Source organism: Scyliorhinus torazame, chromosome 14, assembly GCF_047496885.1.
Source record: "Scyliorhinus torazame isolate Kashiwa2021f chromosome 14, sScyTor2.1, whole genome shotgun sequence".
NCBI classification, from domain to species: Eukaryota; Metazoa; Chordata; class Chondrichthyes; order Carcharhiniformes; family Scyliorhinidae; genus Scyliorhinus; species Scyliorhinus torazame.
The window spans coordinates 171,059,071-171,081,478 of NC_092720.1; the positions used below are offsets into that span (position 1 = coordinate 171,059,071).

The 22,408-nt window shown below is 51.1% G+C and overlaps 1 protein-coding gene across 1 annotated transcript in view; it reads right to left on the reverse strand.

Annotated features, from left to right (window-relative positions):
* LOC140389075 (uncharacterized) overlaps positions 1-22,408 on the reverse strand; it is an 80,640-nt gene that overhangs the window by 17,619 nt on the left and 40,613 nt on the right. Inside the window, exons 7-10 of the mRNA XM_072473236.1 lie at positions 11,290-11,550; positions 3,821-4,096; positions 3,427-3,705; positions 2,221-2,340 (exon numbers count right to left, since the gene is read on the reverse strand). Coding sequence (XP_072329337.1) covers positions 2,221-2,340; positions 3,427-3,705; positions 3,821-4,096; positions 11,290-11,550 — 936 coding nt within the window. The remainder of the gene's footprint in view (positions 1-2,220; positions 2,341-3,426; positions 3,706-3,820; positions 4,097-11,289; positions 11,551-22,408) is intronic.

A 22,408-nucleotide genomic window follows, 5' to 3' on the forward strand; every position in this document is an offset into this window, starting at 1 on the left:
ATTCCCCTCTCTCTCACTCTCCCCTCTCAGTGTCCTGTACTCCCAGTATTGTGGATTCCCCACACTCACTCTGTCTCCTCAGTTCTACATTCCCCTCTCTCTCACTCTCCCCTCTCAGTGTCCTGTACTCCCAGTACTGGAGATTCCCCACACTCACTCTGTCTCCTCAGTTCTACATTCCCCTCTCTCTCACTCTCCCCTCTCAGTGTCCTGTATTCCCAGTGCTGGAGATTCCCCCACACTCACTCTGTCCCCTCAGTTCTACATTCCCCTCTCTCTCACTCTCCCCTCTCAGTGTCCTGTACTCCCAGTATTGTGGATTCCCCACACTCACTCTGTCCCCTCAGTTCTACATTCCCCTCTCTCTCACTCTCCCCTCTCAGTGACCTGTACTCCCAGTATTGGAGATTCCCCACACTCACTCTGTCCCCTCAGTTCTACATTCCCCTCTCTCTCACTCTCCCCTCTCAGTGTCTTGTATTCCCAGTACTGGAGATTCCCCACACTCACTCTGTCCCCTCAGTTCTACATTCCCCTCTCTCTCACTCTCCCCTCTCAGTGACCTGTACTCCCAGTATTGGAGATTCCCCACACTCACTCTGTCCCCTCAGTTCTACATTCCCCTCTCTCTCACTCTCCTCTCTCAGTGTCCTGTACTCCCAGTACTGGAGATTCCGCACACTCACTCTGTCCCCTCAGTTCTACATTCCCCTCTCTCTCACTCTCCCCTCTCAGTGTCCTGTACTCCCAGTACTGGAGATTCCCCACACTCACTCTGTCCCCTCAGTTCTACATTCCCCTCTCTCTCACTCTCCCCTCTCCGTGTCCTGTACTCCCAGTACTGGAGATTCCCCACACTCACTCTGTCCCCTCTGTTCTACATTCCCCTCTCTCACTCTCCCCTCTCAGTGTCCTGTACACCCAGTACTGGAGATTCCCCACACTCACTCTGTCCCCTCAGTTCTACATTCCCCTCTCTCTCACTCTCCCCTCTCAGTGTCCTGTACACCCAGTACTGGAGATTCCCCACATTCACTCTGTCCCCTCAGTTCTACATTCCACTCTCTCTCACTCTCCCCTCTCAGTGTCCTGTACTCCCAGTACTGGAGATTCCCCACACTCACTCTGTCCCCTCAGTTCTACATTCCCCTCCCTCTCACTCTCCCCTCTCAGTGTCCTGGACTCCCAGTACTGGAGATTCCCCACACTCACTCTGTCCCCTCAGTTCTACATTCCCCTCTCTCTCACTCTCCTCTCTCAGTGTCCTGTACTCCCAGTACTGGAGATTCCCCACACTCACTCTGTCCCCTCAGTTCTACATTCCCCTCCCTCTCACTCTCCCCTCTCAGTGTCCTGGACTCCCAGTACTGGAGATTCCTCACACTCACACTGTCCCCTCAGTTCTACATTCCCCTCTCTCTCACTCTCCTCTCTCAGTGTCCTGTACTCCCAGTACTGGAGATTCCGCACACTCACTCTGTCCCCTCAGTTCTACATTCCCCTCTCTCTCACTCTCCCCTCTCAGTGTCCTGTACTCCCAGTACTGGAGATTCCCCACACTCACTCTGTCCCCTCAGTTCTACATTCCCCTCTCTCTCACTCTCCCCTCTCCGTGTCCTGTACTCCCAGTACTGGAGATTCCCCACACTCACTCTGTCCCCTCTGTTCTACATTCCCCTCTCTCACTCTCCCCTCTCAGTGTCCTGTACACCCAGTACTGGAGATTCCCCACACTCACTCTGTCCCCTCAGTTCTACATTCCCCTCTCTCTCACTCTCCCCTCTCAGTGTCCTGTACACCCAGTACTGGAGATTCCCCACATTCACTCTGTCCCCTCAGTTCTACATTCCACTCTCTCTCACTCTCCCCTCTCAGTGTCCTGTACTCCCAGTACTGGAGATTCCCCACACTCACTCTGTCCCCTCAGTTCTACATTCCCCTCCCTCTCACTCTCCCCTCTCAGTGTCCTGGACTCCCAGTACTGGAGATTCCCCACACTCACTCTGTCCCCTCAGTTCTACATTCCCCTCTCTCTCACTCTCCTCTCTCAGTGTCCTGTACTCCCAGTACTGGAGATTCCCCACACTCACTCTGTCCCCTCAGTTCTACATTCCCCTCCCTCTCACTCTCCCCTCTCAGTGTCCTGGACTCCCAGTACTGGAGATTCCTCACACTCACACTGTCCCCTCAGTTCTACATTCCGCTCTCCTGGACTCTTACCTCTCCGATGTCTTTTCCAGATGATTATTCCGATTATGCCGAATATAACAGTCAGTGCTAGGATCACTGATCCGACTCTAATTCCAAGATGGGAGCGTCCCCCACTGTTTTCCAGGATTTCTGAAACACATGTGAATAATGTGAGGAGTGTATCCCTGTTCCCGGATCCATTCCCAGTTCTGTGTTAATTGGGGACAATTTGAACTGAAGTCGCCCATTGGGAAGTGATGGGATTGGTTGAAACGTTGGTTTTACACTCGCCCGATTTCACTCTCCAGTGAAGTCACTGAAGATTCCCATTGATGGGAGTGTCAAATCCGTGTTGTCCCAATCCCGTGGGTTACCTTCCCGGCCAGTTCAGTTCTAATTCCCACCAATGTCTCTGTGTCCTGTCCTTGCTCATTCTCCAGGGTTACATTGTACGGCCCAGGAGGCAGCATCACTGATGGTTTTCACATCAAACTTCAAAGGGATGAGGAATAAACTGACCACAGGAAACTGGGCAGAGCTGATAATGAGGAAAACGACAGAGAAACAGAGCAAACGCTTCAAAAGAAGCACTTGGTACAACCCAACAGCAGAACTTAGTCCTAAATGACTGCACACGGAATAAGGGAGAGAATCCAACTCAAAGAAAAGGCTGAACAAATGTCCAGCGATTGAGTTCCAGGCACTTAGACAAGAATCAGCTGAACACAGTGGTTAGCACTGCTGCCACACAGCGCCAGGGACCCGAGTTTAATTCCGGCCTTGGGTGACTGGGTTTGCACTTCCTCCCCGTGTCTGTGTGAGTTTCCTCCGGGAACTCCAGTTTCCTCCCACAGTCCAAAGATGTTCAGTTTAGGTGGATTTGCCTCGCTAAATTGCCCCTTAGTGCCCAAAGTACGGGTGCGATCACAGGGACGGGAAGCGGGCCTCGGTAGGGTCAGTGGAGACATGATGAGCTGAATGGCCTCGTTCTGTACTGTAGGGGTTCTAGAACTTGCTGGGAAGGTGGGCTTGAATGATCAGTTCCAGTTCTCATTCCTCATACTCATGAATGGAACTGAGGGCTAAATAATCTATTATCTCATTGAATGGTAAAACAGACTGAATAAACTGCACCTGTTCATATTTTGCATGTAGACGTACACACACAAACACACACACAGTTGCATGCACATACATAATCACACACAAACACATATATCCAGTCCAGTTCCTTACCCCACTGATGGACCTTGGGCTCTGCCAGGCTGCTGTGTTCAATTTGACAGGAGTATTGATCCTCATCCCCAGCATTTATTTCAATCTCTTTCTGGATCTGATGGCTCCCATCGTGGTTCGGTCGAACCCCCGAGGATAGTGTCTCAGATATTACCTCTCCATTCCTGAGCCAGGTCACCTCGATGTCTACAGGATAAAACCCAGTGACCAGGCAGGAGAGAGTGAGCGGCTTGTACTGACTATTGGGCTCACTTCTGGAGATGAAGACTTCAGGCTGAACTGTAACGGGAAAGGGTGAAAACACAAACAATAGACAGACACTGAATGGAATGGGAGAACGGTTTGATAGATCAGTGAAGTTAGATCAGAACATGGATCAAACTGAAATCAATACCTTTCCGTTCAAAATAATCCTTTCCAGCTTCTAAATATTCATTTAAATGCTGAACATGAACTTCTTCCAGATATGCTTTCCAGTGCTTGTTCCAGGATTGATCCGAATCCCATTTCTCTTTGGTCTTCACTGCGATGGGATTAGATGCGACCCATCTCATTCTGTCTGGTTCTAAACTAATATAGTCCTTTCCATCAAATCCAACTCTCATCGACCTCCTAATGGAGCCGTCTTCAGTGACCTCGACAGACCACATCCATTGAAGAATGTGGATTCCTATCAGTGACCAAACAGGGATCAATAATCAATATTGAATAGTTAATAGACCATCACAAACGTACTGATCAGAGGGGAAGGTGTCTGAATCATCCCAGATTTCACAAAGGAAGTTTTACCCATCAGCCACTTTTCTTGCCGTTTGATCCCATTCCCACCTCATTAATTATTCATCCCTGGGGAACACACCGGATCGCTGGTGGGCCCACTCAGCTTCTCCTGGCCCATCATCATCTCAGGCCTTCAGTAAACCTGATGCCATATTTAAAGGGTGCTCCTGCTCAGAGCTATCTCTCTATGCAATAGGAAGCTGCTGGAACATCATGGCGGCCAAGGGTAAGAACATGCAGCCCCCAAATTTAGCGACGCCTCCTTCATGCCCACTGAGCATTGCAGACACCCACCGGAACTCCTCTACCCGCGCGAAGGCGAAGACCATCCAAGAAGGTCACTAATCCAGCAGGGGAGGGGTGGCAATGCTGGTCAGTGCCAACGAACTCCATTAGAGGACAGACATCCAGTGATGAAAGAGAATGGTCAATCTCCTCCGTCCTGTCAGTGCTGCATTATAGCCGTGTTAAAGCTCTATTGTAGATGTGCTACAGCTGTTTCAGAGCTGCAGTGTCCTGTGGTCAGTGCTGGGAGATGGACTAAGTGCAGTGTCCCAGGGGTCAGTGCTGGGAGATGGACTGAGTGCAGTGAGCCAGGGGTCAGTGCTGGGAGATGGACTGAGTGCAGTGTCCCAGGGGTCAGTGCTGGGGGATGGACTGAGTTCAGTGTCCCAGGGGTCAGTGCTGGGAGATGGACTGAGTGCAGTAAGCCAGAGGTCAGTGCTGGGAGATGGACTGAGTGCAGTGAGCCAGGGGTCAGTGCTGGGAGATGGACTGAGTGCAGTGAGCCAGGGGTCAGTGCTGGGAGATGGACTGAGTGCAGTAAGCCAGAGGTCAGTGCTGGGAGATGGACTGAGTGCAGTGAGCCAGGGGTCAGTGCTGGGAGATGGACTGAGTGCAGTGTCCCAGGGGTCAGTGCTGGGAGATGGACTGAGTGCAGTGTCCCAGGGGTCAGTGCTGGGAGATGGACTGAGTGCAGTGTCCCAGGGGTCAGTGCTGGGAGATGGACTGAGTGCTGTGAGCCAGGGGTCAGTGCTGGGGGATGGACTGAGTGCAGTGAGCCAGGGGTCAGTGCTGGGAGATGGACTGAGTTCAGTGTCCCAGGGGTCAGTGCTGGGAGATGGACTGAGTGCGGTGTCCCAGGGGTCAGTGCTGGGAGATGGACTGAGTGCTGTGAGCCAGGGGTCAGTGCTGGGGGATGGACTGAGTGCAGTGTCCCAGGGGTCAGTGCTGGGAAATGGACTGAGTGCTGTGAGCCAGGGGTCAGTGCTGGGGGATGGACTGAGTGCAGTGTCCCAGGGGTCAGTGCTGGGAAATGGACTGAGTGCAGTGTCCCAGGGGTCAGTGCTGGTAGATGGACTGAGTGCAGTGAGCCAGGGGTCAGTGCTGGGAGATGGACTGAGTGCAGTGTCCCAGGGGTCAGTGCTGGGAGATGGACTGAGTGCAGTGTCCCAGGGGTCAGTGCTGGGAGATGGACTGAGTGCAGTGTCCCAGGGGTCAGTGCTGGGAGATGGACTGAGTGCAGTGTCCCAGGGGTCAGTGCTAGGAGATGGACTGAGTGCAGTGAGCCAGGGGTCAGTGCTGGGAGATGGACTGAGTGCAGTGAGCCAGGGGTCTGCACTGGGAGATGGACTGAGTGCAGTGAGCCAGGGGTCAGTGCTGGGAGGTGCACTGAGTGCAGTGTCCCAGGGGTCAGTGCTGGGAGATGGACTGAGTGCAGTGAGCCAGGGGTCAGTGCTGGGAGATGGACTGAGTGCAGTGTCCCAGGGGTCAGTGCTGGGAGATGGACTGAGTGCAGTGAGCCAGGGGTCTGCACTGGTGGATGGACTGAGTGCAGTGAGCCAGGGGTCAGTGCTGGGAGATGGACTGAGTGCAGTGTCCCAGGGTCCAGTGCTGGGGGATGGACTGAGTGCAGTGAGCCAGGGGTCAGTGCTGGGAGATGGACTGAGTGCAGTGTCCCAGGGGTCAGTGCTGGGAGATGGACTGAGTGCAGTGAGCCAGGGGTCGGTGCTGGGAGATGGACTGAGTGCAGTGTCCCAGGGGTCAGTGCGGGGAGATGGACTGAGTGCAGTGTCCCAGGGGTCAGTGCTGGGAGATGGACTGAGTGCAGTGAGCCAGGGGTCAGTGCTGGGAGATGGACTGAGTGCAGTGTCCCAGGGGTCAGTGCTGGGAGAGGGACTGAGTGCAGTGTCCCAGGGGTCAGTGCTGGGAGAGGGACTGAGTGCAGTGTCCCAGGGGTCAGTGCTGGGAGATAGACAGAGTGCAGTGTCCCAGGGGTCAGTGCTGGGAGATGGACTGAGTGCAGTGTCCCAGGGGTCAGTGCTGGGAGATGGACTGAGTGCAGTGAGCCAGGGGTCAGTGCTGGGAGATGGATTGGTGCAGTGTCCCAGGGGTCAGTGCTGGGAGATGGACTGAGTGCAGTGTCCCAGGGGTCAGTGCTGGGAGATGGACTGAGTGCAGTGTCCCAGGGGTTAGTGCTGGGAGATGGACTGAGTGCAGTGAGCCAGGGCTCAATGCTGGGAGATGGACTGAGTGCAGTGTCCCAGGGGTCAGTGCTGGGGGATGGACTGAGTGCAGTGTCCCAGGGGTCCGTGCTTGAAGATGGTGTCCTTGTGTGTTTGAACAAAAACACAGTCAATCTACCCAGAAAGAATTTGCAGCAAAAAGCAATCTCTGTATCTCTGTCACCGGAACAACATTTAGCAGAAGCGACTATTTTTTTTGATAAAATAATTTTTATTAAAGGTTTTCATAAACTATCAATAACAAAATGAGAAAGAAAAAAGAACCCAACAGGGTTAAGTACAAAACACAATCTAAAAAAGCAAACCCGCCAAACCCCTCCCCCCCATACCTAAATAATAAATTAACATTAACACCCCGACTTAACACAACAGGTGTATACACCCCCTCAGACCCTCCAGTGTAAATAACAAAAACAAAAATAAAGTAACCCCACCCCCCGAGCTGCTGCTGCCATTGACCAATGTCTAGCGTTCTGCCAGAAAGTCTAGGAACGGTTGCCACCGCCTAAAGAACCCTTGTACCGACCCTCTCAAGGCGAATTTCACCCTCTCCAATTTAATGAACCCTGCCATATCGCTGATCCAGGATTCCATGCTTGGGGGCCTCGTATCTTTCCACTGAAGGAGAATCCTTCGCCTGGCTACCAGGGACGCAAAGGCCAGAATTCCGGCCTCTTTCGCCTCCTGAACTCCCGGCTCCTCTGCCACCCCAAATATTGCGAGCCCCCAGCCCGGTTTGACCCTGGATCCTACCACTCTCGACACCGTCCTCGCTACGCCCTTCCAAAAGTCCTCCAGCGCTGGGCATGCCCAGAACATATGGGTGTGATTTGCTGGGCTCCCTGAGCACCTAACACACCTGTCCTCACCCCCAAAGAACCTGCTCATCCTTGTCCCGGTCATGTGTGCTCTGTGCAGCACCTTAAACTGTATGAGGCTGAGCCTCGCGCACGAAGAGGAAGAGTTCACCCTCCCTCGGGCATCTGCCCACGTCCCCTCTTCGATTTCCTCTCCTAACTCCTCCTCCCACTTACCTTTCAACTCCACCACCGAGGCCTCCTCCTCCTCCTGCATCACCTGGTAAGTTTCCGAGATCTTCCCCAATCCCACCCACCCCCCCAAGAGCACCCTGTCCTGTACTGTGTGTGGCAGTAGCCGTGGGAATTCCATCACCTGCCGTCTGGCAAACGCCCTTACCTGTAAGAACCTGAAAGTGTTCCCCGGGGGGGAGCCCGTACTTCTCCACCAGCTCACCCAAGCTCGCGAACTTCCTGTCCACAAACAGATCCCCCAGCTTTCGTATGCCTGCCCTGTGCCACCCCGAAAACCCTCCACCTGTTCTTCCTGGGGCGAACCGGTGGTTCCCCCGTAATGGGGTCCACGCCGAGGCCCTAACTTCCCCCCTGTGCCGCCTCCACTGCCCCCAAATTTTGAGGGCCGCCACCACCACCGGGCTCGTGGTATACCTCCTTGGAGGGAGCGGCAGCGGCGCCGTTGCCAGCGCCCCTAGTCTCGTACCCACACAGGACGCCGTCTCCAGCCTCTTCCATGCAGCCCCCTCCCCCTCCATCACCCACTTGCGCACTATTGTCGCATTGGCGGCCCAGTAGTACCCACAGAGGTTGGGCAGCGCCAGCCCCCCCCCATCTCTACTTCGCTCCAGGAACACCCTTCTCACCCTCGGAGTCCCTCGCGCCCACACAAACCCCATTATACTCCTGTTAACCCGCCTGAAAAAAGCCTTCGGGATAAACACGGGGAGGCACTGGAACAGGAACAAAAACCTTGGAAGCACCGTCATTTTGATTGACTGCACCCTACCCGCCAGGGACAGCGGCAACGCGTCCCACCTCTTGAACTCCTCCTCCATTTGCTCCACCAGCCTTGTAAATTTAAGCCTATGCAGGGCCCCCCAGCTCCTGGCCACCTGGACCCCCAAATATCTGAAACTCCTCTCCGCCCTTTTTAATGGGAGCTCGCCAATCCCCCTCTCCTGGTCCCCTAGCTGAACTACGAACAGCTCGCTCTTCCCCATATTGAGCTTGTACCCCGAAAAGTCCCCGAATTCCCTAAGCATCCTCATTACCTCTGGCATTCCTCCCTCCGGGTCCGCCACATACAGCAGCAGGTCGTCCGCATAGAGCGGCACCCTATGCTCCTCCCCACCCCGCACCAACCCCCTCTAGTTCCTCGACTCTCTCAGTGCCATAGCCAGGGGTTCAATCGCCAGTGCGAAGAGCAGGGGGGACAGGGGACACCCCTGTCTCGTCCCTCGGTGCAACCGAAAGTACTCGGACCTCCTCCTATTTGTGGCCACACTCGCCATCGGGACCTCATACAACAGCCTAACCCACCTGACAAATCCCTCCCCAAACCCGAACCTCTTCAGCACCTCCCACAGGTACCCCCACTCTACCCGATCGAAGGCTTTCTCAGCGTCCATCACCACCACTATCTCCGCCTCCCCCTCCCTCGCCGGCATCATGATAACGTTCAAAACCCTCCGCACATTCGCGTTCAACTGTCTCCCCTTCACAAACCCCGTCTGGTCTTCATGGATGATCTGCAGCACACAATCCTCAATCCTCGTGGCTAAGACCTTCGCCAGCACTTTGGCATCTACATTTAGCAAGGAAATCGGTCTGTAAGACCCACATTGCAGGGGATCCTTGCCCCGCTTCAGGATTAAGGAGATCAGTGCCCGGGACATCGTCGGGGGTAAAGCCCCCCCCCCCCCCTCCCTTGACTCATTGAAGGTCCTAACTAACAGCGGGCCCAACAGGTCCATATATTTTTTATAGAACTCGACCGGGAAACCGTGCGACCCCGGTGCCTTCCCCGCCTGCATGCTTCCTATCCCTTTGATCAGCTCCTCCAGCCCAATCGGGGCCCCCAGTCCCACCACCAGTCCCTCTTCCACCTTTAGAAACCTCAGTTGGTCCAGGAAACGGGCCATCCCTCCCTCCTCCAGTGGGGGCTCGGATCGGTACAATTCCTCGTAGAAGTCCCTGAAGACCCCATTGATGCCAACCCCACTCCGCACCACGCTCCCTCCCCTGTCCTTAACTCCCCCGATCTCCCGAGCTGCGTCCCGCTTCCGAAGCTGATGCGCCAGCATCCGGCTTGCCTTTTCCCCATACTCACAGACTGCCCCCTGGGCCTTCCTTCACTGCACCTCCGCCTTCCTGGTGGTCACCCCAAGTACTATATCTAATTGTTTCTGGGAAACATACAATATGTTTTTACTAAGCTACTTCCTGTGGTAACAAATTCCACAGGCTGACCACTCTCTGGGTGAAGAACATTCCCCTCATCTCTGTCCAAAATGGTCTTCCCCAAATTCTAAGAATGTGACCTTTAGTTCTGGACATCCCCACTGTTTGGGGCTGTTTAGCACAGGGCTAAATCGCTGGCTTTGAAAGCAAATCAAGGCAGACCAGCAGCACGGTTCAATTCCCGTAACAGGCGCCGGAATGTGGCGACTAGGGGCTTTTCACAGTAACTTCATTGAAGCCTACTTGTGACAATAAGCGATTTTCATTCATTTCATTTCATTTCATTTTCATTCATTCATTTCACCATCGGGAACATCCTTCTTGCATCTATCCGGTTTAGTCCTGTTAGAATTTGGAGGTTTCAATACAGTTCCCCCTCATTCTTCTGAACTCCAGTGAATACAATCAGGATTGACTCAATCTTTCCTCATACTTCCATCCTGCCTTCCCTAGAATCAGTCTGCTAAACCTTCACTGCACTCCCTACATAGCAACAAGATCCTTCCTCAGACATGGAGACCAAAACTGCACACAATATTCCAGGTGTGGCCTCACCGAGACATCCCTGCTCCTGTACTTGAATCCTCTCACAATTAATGCCATCATACCATTTACCTTGTTTACCACCTGCTGCACCTGCACGCTTACCTTCAGTGACTGGTGTACGAGAACACCCAGGTTTCTTTGCACATTCCTTAACCTAATTGATCCCCTCATTCTGCCATCCCGGTTTTGCTACCAATGTGGATAACCTCACATTTCTCAAAATTATACTGCACCAGCCATTAATTTGCCCACTCACTCAACTTGTCCAAATCACACTGAAGGATCTCTGCATCCTCCTCACAGCTCACCCTCCCACCCAATTTTGTGTCATCTGCAAAGTTGGAAGACTGATTTGTATATTTTTTTACTTTTACCTGGATCTTGAAGTTCTCATTTCTAATCAGTGTGAGTATTGTGTTTGTATTAATTTCCCAGGATTTTACTAATAAACTCATTCGTTCTTTGATTTGAGAAAGCCTGCTTAAATTGGCCCCTTCTAAAAAGTAAATATATTTGGACAGAGAAAGGTATCTACGGGTGAAGGGATTCCTTTACAATTAACCTTGTTGTGACCAACCAAGGTTCGGTGTAATAAAGGAGAGCTCATTAATTTGTCCCCAGCCGGGGGCATAACAAAATTGAGGCCTAATTTGCGAAGGTGACAAGTTAGGGGACATTGCTCGGGGACAGGCTGTGACATGGGGTAAAGTGACACGTTTCTACATGACAGAATTTACCAGATGTCTCGTTTACCATCTTCATTGCTGCATTCAGATTCTCCTTTGCCGTGTTTGAATGTTCGATGTCCGAATCGGTGCTATCATCCCAGAATTCCTTATCGAAAAATTCTGCTATGAACTGCTGCCTGGGGATGCAGCGACGGATATTACTGTCATAGTAGCCAGTTTGGACACCATTCACCATCGCTGCACTAATCACCTCAGGAAAATCTTTAATCCCAGAGACGACAGTGTATATCACAGTGTGTGTGTTCATATCTGTAATAGAAACAGTCAACGGGACTGGTTAACAAACATCAATTTGATCATCAGAATAATCTAGCTGGACGTCACTGACCAAAATAATAGCAGAAAACTGCGAAAAGCACAGTAAATGAGTTAGTGTCTGAAAAACAATTAAAGTGACAGGTTAATAAACATTTGCACACACTACCAGCTGATCAAAGTGAGGTCCATCCTCACAGTGACAATCTCCAATAATCCACCATTTTATTACAATGTCAGAATCCTGTTAGGATCTCCGCTGTCCTTCACATAACTTTTTAATCTCCCCTTTATAAATGCTCACTGGGATGTTGGTGGTCTGAGATAACCTGACCTATTCAACCATGAGGGCATCACAGCTGATCCTGGGGTGGGTGAAACATGGATTATCCTTCTCGTCCCCGCAGTGTTTCGAAGACGTTAGACCAGGGGTGATGAAGCTGTTTTGCTTCTCCCAATCAATGTCAAATGGTCAAAATCCTGGAACTCCCTCCCTACCAGCACAGTGGGTGTACCTACAACACATGGACTGCAGCGGTTCAAGAAGGCAGCTCACCACTACCTTCTCCAGGGTGATTCGGGATGTGAATAAAAATGCTGTGTTAACCAGTGAAGTGTCCACGCAGTGAAAGAATAAAAGAATGTGAAACATTTTCTGTCTGTGTTCAGTGTCTTGAAACAGGAGGAGATCATTGAGCCTCCTTTGCTCTATAATCCTCAATATCCTGACCTTGGAAAAATCTATCAATCACAAGACACGAATATTCCGGTTTAAATTTCACTCCCAGCCTTGGCTCACCGGAAACACCCTCACCTCTGACTCAGAATGTTCTGGATTAAACTCCCATTCCAGAGACTTGATGACAGGAACTAGGCTGCACACTCAGTGTGTTACTGACAGAATGCTGCACTGTCACAGGATCAGTCCCGAGGGAGAGCTGCCCTCTCAGATTCATGTAAAGACCTTGGGACACTATTTCAAAGCAGAGCACGGTGATTATAAACTGGATCCATATTGATCCCTGAGACATCATTAATGTTGAATGTCTAATCACAGGGACATCGCTGTCTGTGGGATTGTGCTGTGCACAGAATTAGCTGCCGTGTTTCCTGAACCACAACAGTGACTGCTCCACAAAAATTATTTCATTGGTTTGAAAGAGCTTTGGCTCGTCCTGATGTTGTGAAAGATCAAAGTCTTTCTCTGCTCACTTTCTCTGTCCCAGCTTTTGTAAATAAACATTGTAAACTTTAGAACCTAACAGCATTATTCCCAAATCAAGCTCATGGATTTTAATTTGTTCTGTACCGCTGATATGTCATCTTCTTTCCCTGCAGTGATAAAGGATCCAAAATTCTTGGTTAATAAATCTTCCATGTTTTGTACAGCCCTGTCTGTTTTTAATTGTTCTGTGTTTCTCAGAATCACTCATTTAATGTTAATATAATTATATAAACTTTCATGATTTGTCTTTATATTACCTGAACCTTTGCGCCAATATCCCTTGTGCAAACCTCAATTTAATCCTTCTGTTCCTTTGTTGTTCGCTCTATTTCTGGAACTTTTTTCCCCCCTCGTCTCTGTATTTGTGTGAACCATTTCCTGAATCTTTACACTCCACTTCCCGGACTTTGGCTGCCTGACTGCAGACGTTTGCTGCTCTTTAGGGGAATGTTTTGGTCTTGTCCTGTACTAAATACCCCCTTAAATACTCCATACTGTTTCTCTGTAGGTGCATCTGACAGCTGGGCCTAGTTTAACAGGTTCATCTCCATTCTCCTTCCTTGGCAGTCACAGCCTTTTACTAAACTTAATTCCTCGGTTTGAATCTTTCTCCACCTCGAGCTAAATATCAAACTCCACCATGGGATGTTCACTGTTTCAGAATTGTTCCCTTTGCTGCCCTGATTTAAATTAATTATGGTTCATTTCCTCGTTTCCAAATCGAGTGCAGCCTGCTAACTTGTTACTTTATAAAACATATTGAAAACTGCTCAGGAAACACGATAGAAATACACCGTCTTCACAGCCAGACGTCTTTTACTTCTCCCAATCGATGTGAAAATTAAAACTGTCCATTTGAACCATTTTCCATTTGTTCCCAGTTTCCTCTGATCCGTGTGTTGTGAACATAGAAACTGGGAGCAGGAGTAGGCCACTCGGCCCCTCGAGCTGCTGCACCTTTTGATAAGATCAAGGCTGATCAGATTGTGTCCTAACTCTACTTTCCTGACTACCCCACCCCCAAACCATCACCCCCTTCCCACCATACATTCTTGACTCTCTTATCTTTTTTAAAAAAAAATTATTCTCCTTTTTCACATTTTCTCCCACATTTACATCCATCAACAATAAACAATAATCAGCAAGATATATCAGTCCCCATAATAACAACGATCCCATCCGCCCACCAACCCCCAAAACCTCAACCCGCATGTTTACATAAACAAATGACAAAAAGGAATCAGGGATTACCCGTAGTCAACCTTAATCTTACACAGCTCCCCCCCCCCCCCCCCCCCCCCACACCCCACCGCAGGTCTCCAGCTCCTCCCGTCCACTGCCTCTTGTAAAACCCCTCCTCCCAACCTCGGTTCCTTCCCCCCAACTTTCCACTCCGGCTAGACCACTCGGACCCTGTTCTGCCAGGCTCCGATGGCCGCAGCCCCTCCCCCCACCTCACTCCCGTCACTGGCCGGCTTAAACCGGCCAGCGTGGAGGCCCCCCGCCCGGGTCCCTTTCCCACTTGTCCAGCCCTAGGAAAGCCCAAAGATCCCCTTTTAGCACACAAACCCCGCCTATCCACCTACACCCCAAAGAACTCTCATTTCGAGTGAAAGTCCCATCCCTTCCCTTGTCCAAATATATACCGTACGAAGTCTGTGCTCACCCCAGTCCAACGCCGGCATCTCCACATCAAATATATACCACATTAGCTAATTTAATCTCTACACCCGTGCGCAGTGATACAAAAAAGAAGAAAATACAGTCATGAGGTTACATCGGCACATGGCCATTTCTCAATTTCCCAGTTCTGCCACAGTCCTTCTGCTTTCGCAAACTCCTCCGCTGCTTCCGCCATTCCAAAATAAAAGTCCCTGAGCTTGTAAGTCACCCTCAGCTTCGCTGGATTTACAATGCCGCACTGCACCTTGCTAATGTACAGTGCCCTCTTCACCCGGTTGAAGGCAGCCCGCCTCCTTGCCAGCTCCACCGTAAAGTCCTGGTATACACGTATACCAGCTCCAGCCCACTGCACCACCCGCTTCTGCTTGGCCCAGCTCAGGACCTTCTCCTTCACCCTGTACCTACGGAAGCACAGAGTCACTGCCCTCGGCGGCTCACTCGCCTTTGGTACAGGCCTCCACAACCGATGAGCCCAATCCAGTTCATATCGGGAGGGATCCTCCCCCTCCCGCAATAATTTTGCCAGCATCGCGGCAAAATACTTAGTCAGCTTCGGTCCTTCAACTCCTTCAGGCAGCCCCACAATCCTCAAATTCTGTCGCCTGGATCTGTTTTCCAGGTCTTCCATTTTTCCTCGCAGATCCTTGTTAGTATCCATCACCTTCCGCATCTCTTTCCCCATCGAGGCAAGTTGATCACTGTGCTGCAATAGCGTCTCCTCCACTTCCTTCATAGATTATCATAGAATTTACAGTGCAGAAGGAGGCCATTCGGCCCATCGAGTCTGCACGGCTCTTGGAAAGAGCACCCTACCCAAGGTCAACACCTCTATAAGACATAGGAGCGGAAGTAAGGCCATTCGGCCCATCGAGTCCACTCCACCATTCATGGCTGATTTCAACTCCATTTACCCGCGCTCTCTCCATAGCCCTTAATTCCTTGAGAAATCAAGAATTTATCAACTTCTGTCTTAAAGACACTCAACGTCCCAGCCTCCACCGCCCTCTGTGGCAATGAATTCCACAGATCCACCACTCTCTGGCTGAAGAAATTTCTCCTCATCTCTGTCCTAAAGTGACTCCCTTTTTATTCTAAGGCTGTGCCCCCGGGTCCTAGTCTCCCCTGCTAATGGAAACAAATTCCCTACATCCACCCTATCTAAGCCATTCATTATCTTGTAAGTTTCTATTAGATCTCCCCTCAACCTCCTAAACTCCAATGAATATAGTCCCAGGATCCTCAGACGTTCATCGTATGTTAGGCCTACCATTCCTGGGATCATCCGTGTGAATCTCCGCTGGACCCGCTCCAGTGCCAGTATGTCCTTCCTGAGGTGTGGGGCCCAAAATTGCTCACAGTATTCTAAATGGGGCCTAACTAATGCTTTATAAAGCTTCAGAAGTACATCCCTGCTTTTATATTCCAAGCCTCTTGAGATAAATGACAACATTGCATTTGCTTTCTTAATTACGGACTCAACCTGCAAGTTTACCTTCAGAGAATCCTGGACTAGGACTCCCAAGTCCCTTTGCACTTCAGCATTATGAATTTTGTCACCGTTTAGAAAATAGTCCATGCCTCTATTCTTTTTTCCAAAGTGCAAGACCTCGCACTTGCCCACGTTGAATTGCATCAGCCATTTCTTGGACCACTCTCCTAAACTGTCTAAATCTTTCTGCAGCCTCCCCACCTCCTCCATACTACCTGCCCCTCCACCTATCTTCGTATCATCGGCAAATTTAGTCAGAATGCCCTCAGTCCCGTCATCTAGATCGTTAATATATAAAGAGAACAGCTGTGGCCCCAACACTGAACCCTGCGGGACACCACTCGTCACCGGTTGCCATTCCGAAAAAGAACCATTTATCCCAACTCTCTGCCTTCTGCCTGACAGCCAATCGTCAATCCATGTTAGCACGTTGCCTCGAATACCACGGGCCCTTATTTAACTCAGCAGTCTCCCGTGAGGCACCTTATCAAAGGCCTTTTGGAAGTCAAGATAGATAACATCCATTGGCTCTCCTTGTTATCTCTTCAAAGAACTCTAACAGGTTTGTCAGGCACGACCTCCCCTTACTAAATCCATGCTGACTTGTCCTAATCCGACCCTGCACTTCCAAGAATTTAGAAATCTCGTCCTTAACAATGGATTCTAGAATCTTGCCAACAACCGAGGTTAGGCGAATTGGCCTATAATTTTCCATCTTTTTCCTTGTTCCCTTCTTGAACAGGGGGGTTACAACAGCGAGTTTCCAATCCTCTGGGACTTTCCCTGACTCCAGTGACTTTTGAAAGATCATAACTAACGCCTCCACTATTTCTTCAGCTATCTCCTTTAGAACTCTAGGATGTAGCCCATCTGGGCCTGGAGATTTATCAATTTATAGACCTCTTAGTTTCTCTAGCACTTTCTCCTTTGTGATGGCTACCATATTCAACTCTGCCCCCTGACTCTCCTGAATTGTTGGGATATTACTCATGTCTTCTACTGTGAAGACTGACTCGAAGTACTTATTTAGTTCCTCAGCTATTTCCTTGTCTCCCATCACTAGATTACCAGCGTCATTTTGGAGCGGCCCAATGTCTACTTTTGCCTCCCGTTTGTTTTTAATGTATTTAAAGAAACTTTTACTATCATTCCTAATGTTACTGGCTAGCCTACCTTCATATTTGATCCTCTCTTTCCTTATTTCTCTCTTTGTTATCCTCTGTTTGTTTTTGTAGACTTTCCCAATCTTCTGATTCCCACTACTCTTTGCCACATTATAGGCTTTCTCTTTTGCTTTGATGCATTCCCTAACTTCCTTTGTCAGCCATGGCTGCCTAATCCCCCCTCTGATAACCTTTCTTTTCTTTGGGATGAACCTCTGTACTGTGTCCTCAATTACTCCCAGAAACTCCTGCCATTGCTGTTCTACTGTCTTTCCCACTAGGCTCTGCTCCCAGTCGATTTTCATCAGTTCTTCCCTCATGCCCCTGTAGTTACCTTTATTTAACTGTAACACCTTTACATCTGATTCTACCTTCTTTCTTTCAAATTGGAGATTGAATTCGACCATATTATGATCACTGCCTCCTAAGTGCTCCCTTACTTTAAGATCTTTAATCAAGTCTGGCTCATTACACAACACTAAGTCCAGAATGGCCTGTTCCCTCGTGGGCTCCATCACAAGCTGTTCCAAAAAGCCCTCCTGTAAACATTCAATGAATTCCCTTTCCTTGGGTCCACTGGCAGCATTATTTACCCAGTCCACCTGCATATTGAAGTCGCTGTCCGCAGCCGGGCCAACGGTTCTCCGGCCCGAATGGGCCAAGCGGCCGCGCGGAAAAGGCAGTGGCCGGCCGGTGCCGTCCACACCTGCTCACACCCGGCGGGAACTCTGGTCGCAGGGTCGGGGGGCAGCCTGTGGGGGGGAGGGGGCTCCGTCCCCAGGGGGGGGCCTCCGATAGGGCCTGGCCCGCGATCGGAGTACACCGATCGGCGAGCCGGCCTCTCCCTCCCCGGGCCTACTTTACTGCGCGCATACCCCTGAACCACTGCGCCATGTTACGTTGGGGCCGGCACTTTCAGTGAAGCCACTGCACATGCGTGGGTTGGCGCGGTGCCCAGTTGGCGCCGGGAAGGGAGGCTGGAGCGGCGTGAACCGCTCCAGAGTCGTGCTGAATCGGTAGTCCCCGGGGCCAGTTCACGCCGTCGGAAACGCCGTCGATGGGGAGAAGCCCACCCTGTATCCCCCAATTCTAGTTTCTCCCACAAAAAGAAACATCCGCTCAGAATCCATCCTCTCAACTCCCCGAAGCATATTATGGCTGAGATTCTCCAATTCGCGGCCAAGTTCTGACGCCGGCGTGAAAAACAACGGGAACCACTCCAGCGTCAACGGTCCTCAATTGTCAGGTATTCACCCCTTCCTAAAGGGAAAGGTCGGCGCAGGAGTGGTCTTCGCTGCTCCAACTGGTGCAGCACGGCCGGTGCAAGTTTGCGCATGCACGTGGCTTCCCGTCTCCGCGCCGGCCCCCGGGCAATATGGCGGAGCCCAACAGGGGCCCGGCGCGAAGGATCATAGGCCCCCACGGAACCAGCCCGCCCGCCGATCGGTGGGCCCCAATCGCGGGCCAGGCCACCATGGAGGCCGCCCCCCCCCCCCTGGGATCGGATCACCCCGCTCCCTCCCACCTGGACGTCTCCCACAGACAGAACGTCCAGGTCCCGCCATGTGGGACCATGCGTGACTCGTGCCGGCGGGACTCAGCCGATCTCGGCGGGCACTCGACACGTCGAGGCCCGGAGAATCGCTGGGGGGGGCTGCTTTCAACAGCCCCCGACCGGCGTGACAGCGATCCTGCGGGCACCGGAGAATCGGTGCCGGAGAATCGGCGTGCCAGCGTCGGGGCGGCGTGGCTCGATTCTCGAGCCCCCCCCCGGGGATTTTCTGACCTGCCGCGGGGTCGGAGGATCACAGCCTACATGTTTCAATAAGATCACCTCAGACTCCATAGCTCCAATGGATACAGGCGCGATCGTTCCTCGGAAGACAACTGTAATGACCTCCAATTGGCATTATTGGTTGGCCAATTGGAGTATGAGCTCCCTCAATGATAGTTCATTGAGGGGGCCCATATAAGCACCTGTGTAGGCTTTGTGAGGGAGTTTTAAGTTGACTGGAATGCTAGCAGCACTGTTTGGAGCTGCTCTTGTATATAAGTTACTGCAAATAAATACTGGTGTGGTGACGGAACCCCTGCCTCCTGTGGATAATTACAGTGGCGACGAGGTAAACAAAGAACCTTGCGGAGACCAGCTGCCGCACTCGGAGGGTAAGCCTTGCTCTTTCAAAAATGCCTCTTTTTGGGAAGTTGGATGCATTCGACCCGACTATTGAGGACTGGTCCCAGTATGTGGAGAGAATGTGTTACTTTTTCCAGGCCAATGAGATAACGGAGGACAGAAGGAAACGGGTTATACTGCTGTCGGCGTGCGGTCCCTCAGCCTTCACCATCATACGTAGTCTCACTTACCCCGATACGCCGGACACGATACCTTTCCAAGAATTAACAAAATTGGTGGAAGAGCACTATGACCCAAAACCACCCCTCTTTTTGCGTAGGTACAGATTCTACACAATCTCGGGAAGACAGAGAGTCAGTCACGAATTTCTTGACCCGCCTGAGAAGGCGGATGGAAAAATGTGAGTTTGGCCCGACACTAAATGAAATGCTTCGGGACTGGTTAGTGTGTGGCATAAATGACCTCCAAATACAGAAGTGCCTGTTGGCGGAAACGCAGCTAGACTGCAGGCGGGCGTTACAGCTCGCACTGTCCTGAGAAAAGGCAGCAAGTGGGGCACAGGAACTACAGGGCACGCCAATGGAGGTAGATTCCTGGGAGAGGGACAACCACAATGGGTCCAGCTACCAGATAGCCGCCCTCAGGAAAAGCCTGAGGAACAGAGGGCCAAAGAAAAACCCCAGAACTGCCGCCAAGTCTGCTAGGACTAACTGGAGACAAAGGGAACTACCGGCTGAGGCTCCCCCAACAGAGAAGGACCGTTTCTGGCACCAGACAGAGTGGGGTAACAGCATCAGAAACCCTAGAAGGAGGTGGCAAAAGAAGAATAGCAGGTGGAGACGCAGGGAAGTACACAACGTAGATGCCCCATCCTCCTCCGAAGGGGAACAGTAATATAATACGAAGACGAAGAAAGCAGAACCTATTAAGATTACCCCACAGGTGAACAGCCGGCCGACAATAATGGAAATAGCACAGGTGCGGCCGTATCAGTAATGGGAGTGGCAGCATTTAAAAAAATCAAAGATGGACTCCAGCCACTAACCCTAACAAAAACATCGGCGAAACTTAAAACCTACACGGGGGAACTCCTGGAAGTTCTAGGCACGACTCATGTACCCGTGGAATATGACAAACAATTGCTCAGATTACCATTGACGATAGTAGAGGGCTCCGGACTGAATTTAATAGGACGGAACTGGCTGAAAGACCTAAACTTAGATTGGATGAAAGTTTTCCAGAGTGGAAGCGGGCAGTTGAGTGGAGTACTCCAAAAATACCCGGAGGTCTTCCAAGAAAGTTTTGGGGAAAGTTTAGGCGCCAAAGCAACTTTGCACGTGGACCCAGAAGGCCTTCCGAAATTTTGTAAGGCCAGGCCGGTACCTTTTGCATTAAGGAAGAAAGTAGATGTCGAAATAGAAAGGTTACGGCGCGACGGCATTATCAGACCAGTACAGTTCTCGGAATGGGCAGCGCCGGTGGTACCAATTTTGAAGCCAGACGGCTCGATACGTCTCTGTGGAGATTTCAAACAGACGGTAAACAAATACGCACTGCTGGACAAATACCCGATCTCGAAAATAGACGACCTATATGCCAAATTGGCAGGTGGGCTTTTGTTCACGAAACTGGACATGAGCCACGCCTACCTGCAGTTAAAACTGGACAAGGACTCCCAGAAGTTCGCTGCGATCAACACCCTGAAGGGACTTTTTCGTTATACTAGGCTACCCTTTGGAGTGTCATCAGCCTGCGCTATATTCCAGCGTACGATGGAAAATATTCTGCAGGGACTACCGCAGGTGGCGATTTATTTGGTCGATGTCTTAATCACGGGTAGGACAAACAGGGAACACTTAAGGAACCTGGAGGAAGTGCTCAGGCATTTCGCAAAGGCAGGCGTACGGCTGAAAAGAGACAAATGTGTTTTTCTGGCCCCACAAGTGACGTATCTGGGATATAAAGCAGACGAGTCGGGCTTACACCCATTGGAAGACAGAGTAAGGGCAATAAAAGAAGCCCCAGCTCCCACCACGGTCCAGGAGCTACGATCATTTCTAGGATTGGTAACATATTATGGCAAATTTATTGAAAATCGGGCGTCCATCCTAGAACCCCTCCACCAGCTACTAAAAAAGGGACAAGAATGGAAATGGTCCGCCCGCCAAAACCGAGCATTTAGGGACATTAAGGAACAGCTGTCATCCGAAAATGTCCTAGAGCATTATGACCCAAGGAAGGAGTTGGTGGTCACGTGTGACGCATCACCTTATGGGGTAGGAGCCGTCTTAGGCCATAGAGGAAGGAATGGGGAAGAACGGCCAATAGCCTATGCTTCGAGGACCTTGGCGATGGCTGAGAGAAAGTACGCCCAAATCGAGAAGGAAGGACTGGCGGTGATATTTGCAGTAAAAAAATTTCACCAGTATCTGTACGGGCGGAAATTCACCATTGTGACGGACCATAAGCCGTTATTAGGGTTATTAAAAGAAGACAAGTCAATACCCCCCGATTGCATCAGCTAGAATCCAACGCTGGGCGTTGCTACTGGCGGCGTATAGATACGTTCTGGAGCACAGACCGGGAACGCGAGTAGCAAATGCAGATGCTTTGAGCAGACTTCCCCTCCCAGACACCCCGCCGCTAATACCGAAAGTAGAGGAGACAGTAATGACTCTAAATTTTTTAGACACCCTACCAGTGGATGCACAACAGATTCAGTTGTGGACGCAAAAAGACCCAGTTTTAGCCAAGATGAAGCATTTACTGCTAACAGGGGAACTGGAGAGACCAGTGGAGCCCCAGATACACCCATACTGGAGCAGAAGGGACCAAATAACCGTAGAAGACGGTATCCTATTATGGGGAGCCTGGGTAATAGTCCCAGCTCAGGACCGTCGGGTAATCTTAACCGAGTTACATCACGGACACCCAGGGGTGTCTAAAATTAAGATGCTAGCTCGAAGCTACGTTTGGTGGCCGGGATTGGACACAGACATAGCAGCCTTGGTACGTCGGTGCCAGGAGTGCCAACAGGGGCAAAGAGTGCCACCAGCTGCGCCACTGCACCTGTGGGAATGGCCAGGCAGACCGTGGACCCGCCTGCATATTGACCACGCCGGCCCTTTCATGGGCTCAATGTTTTTGGTGATAGT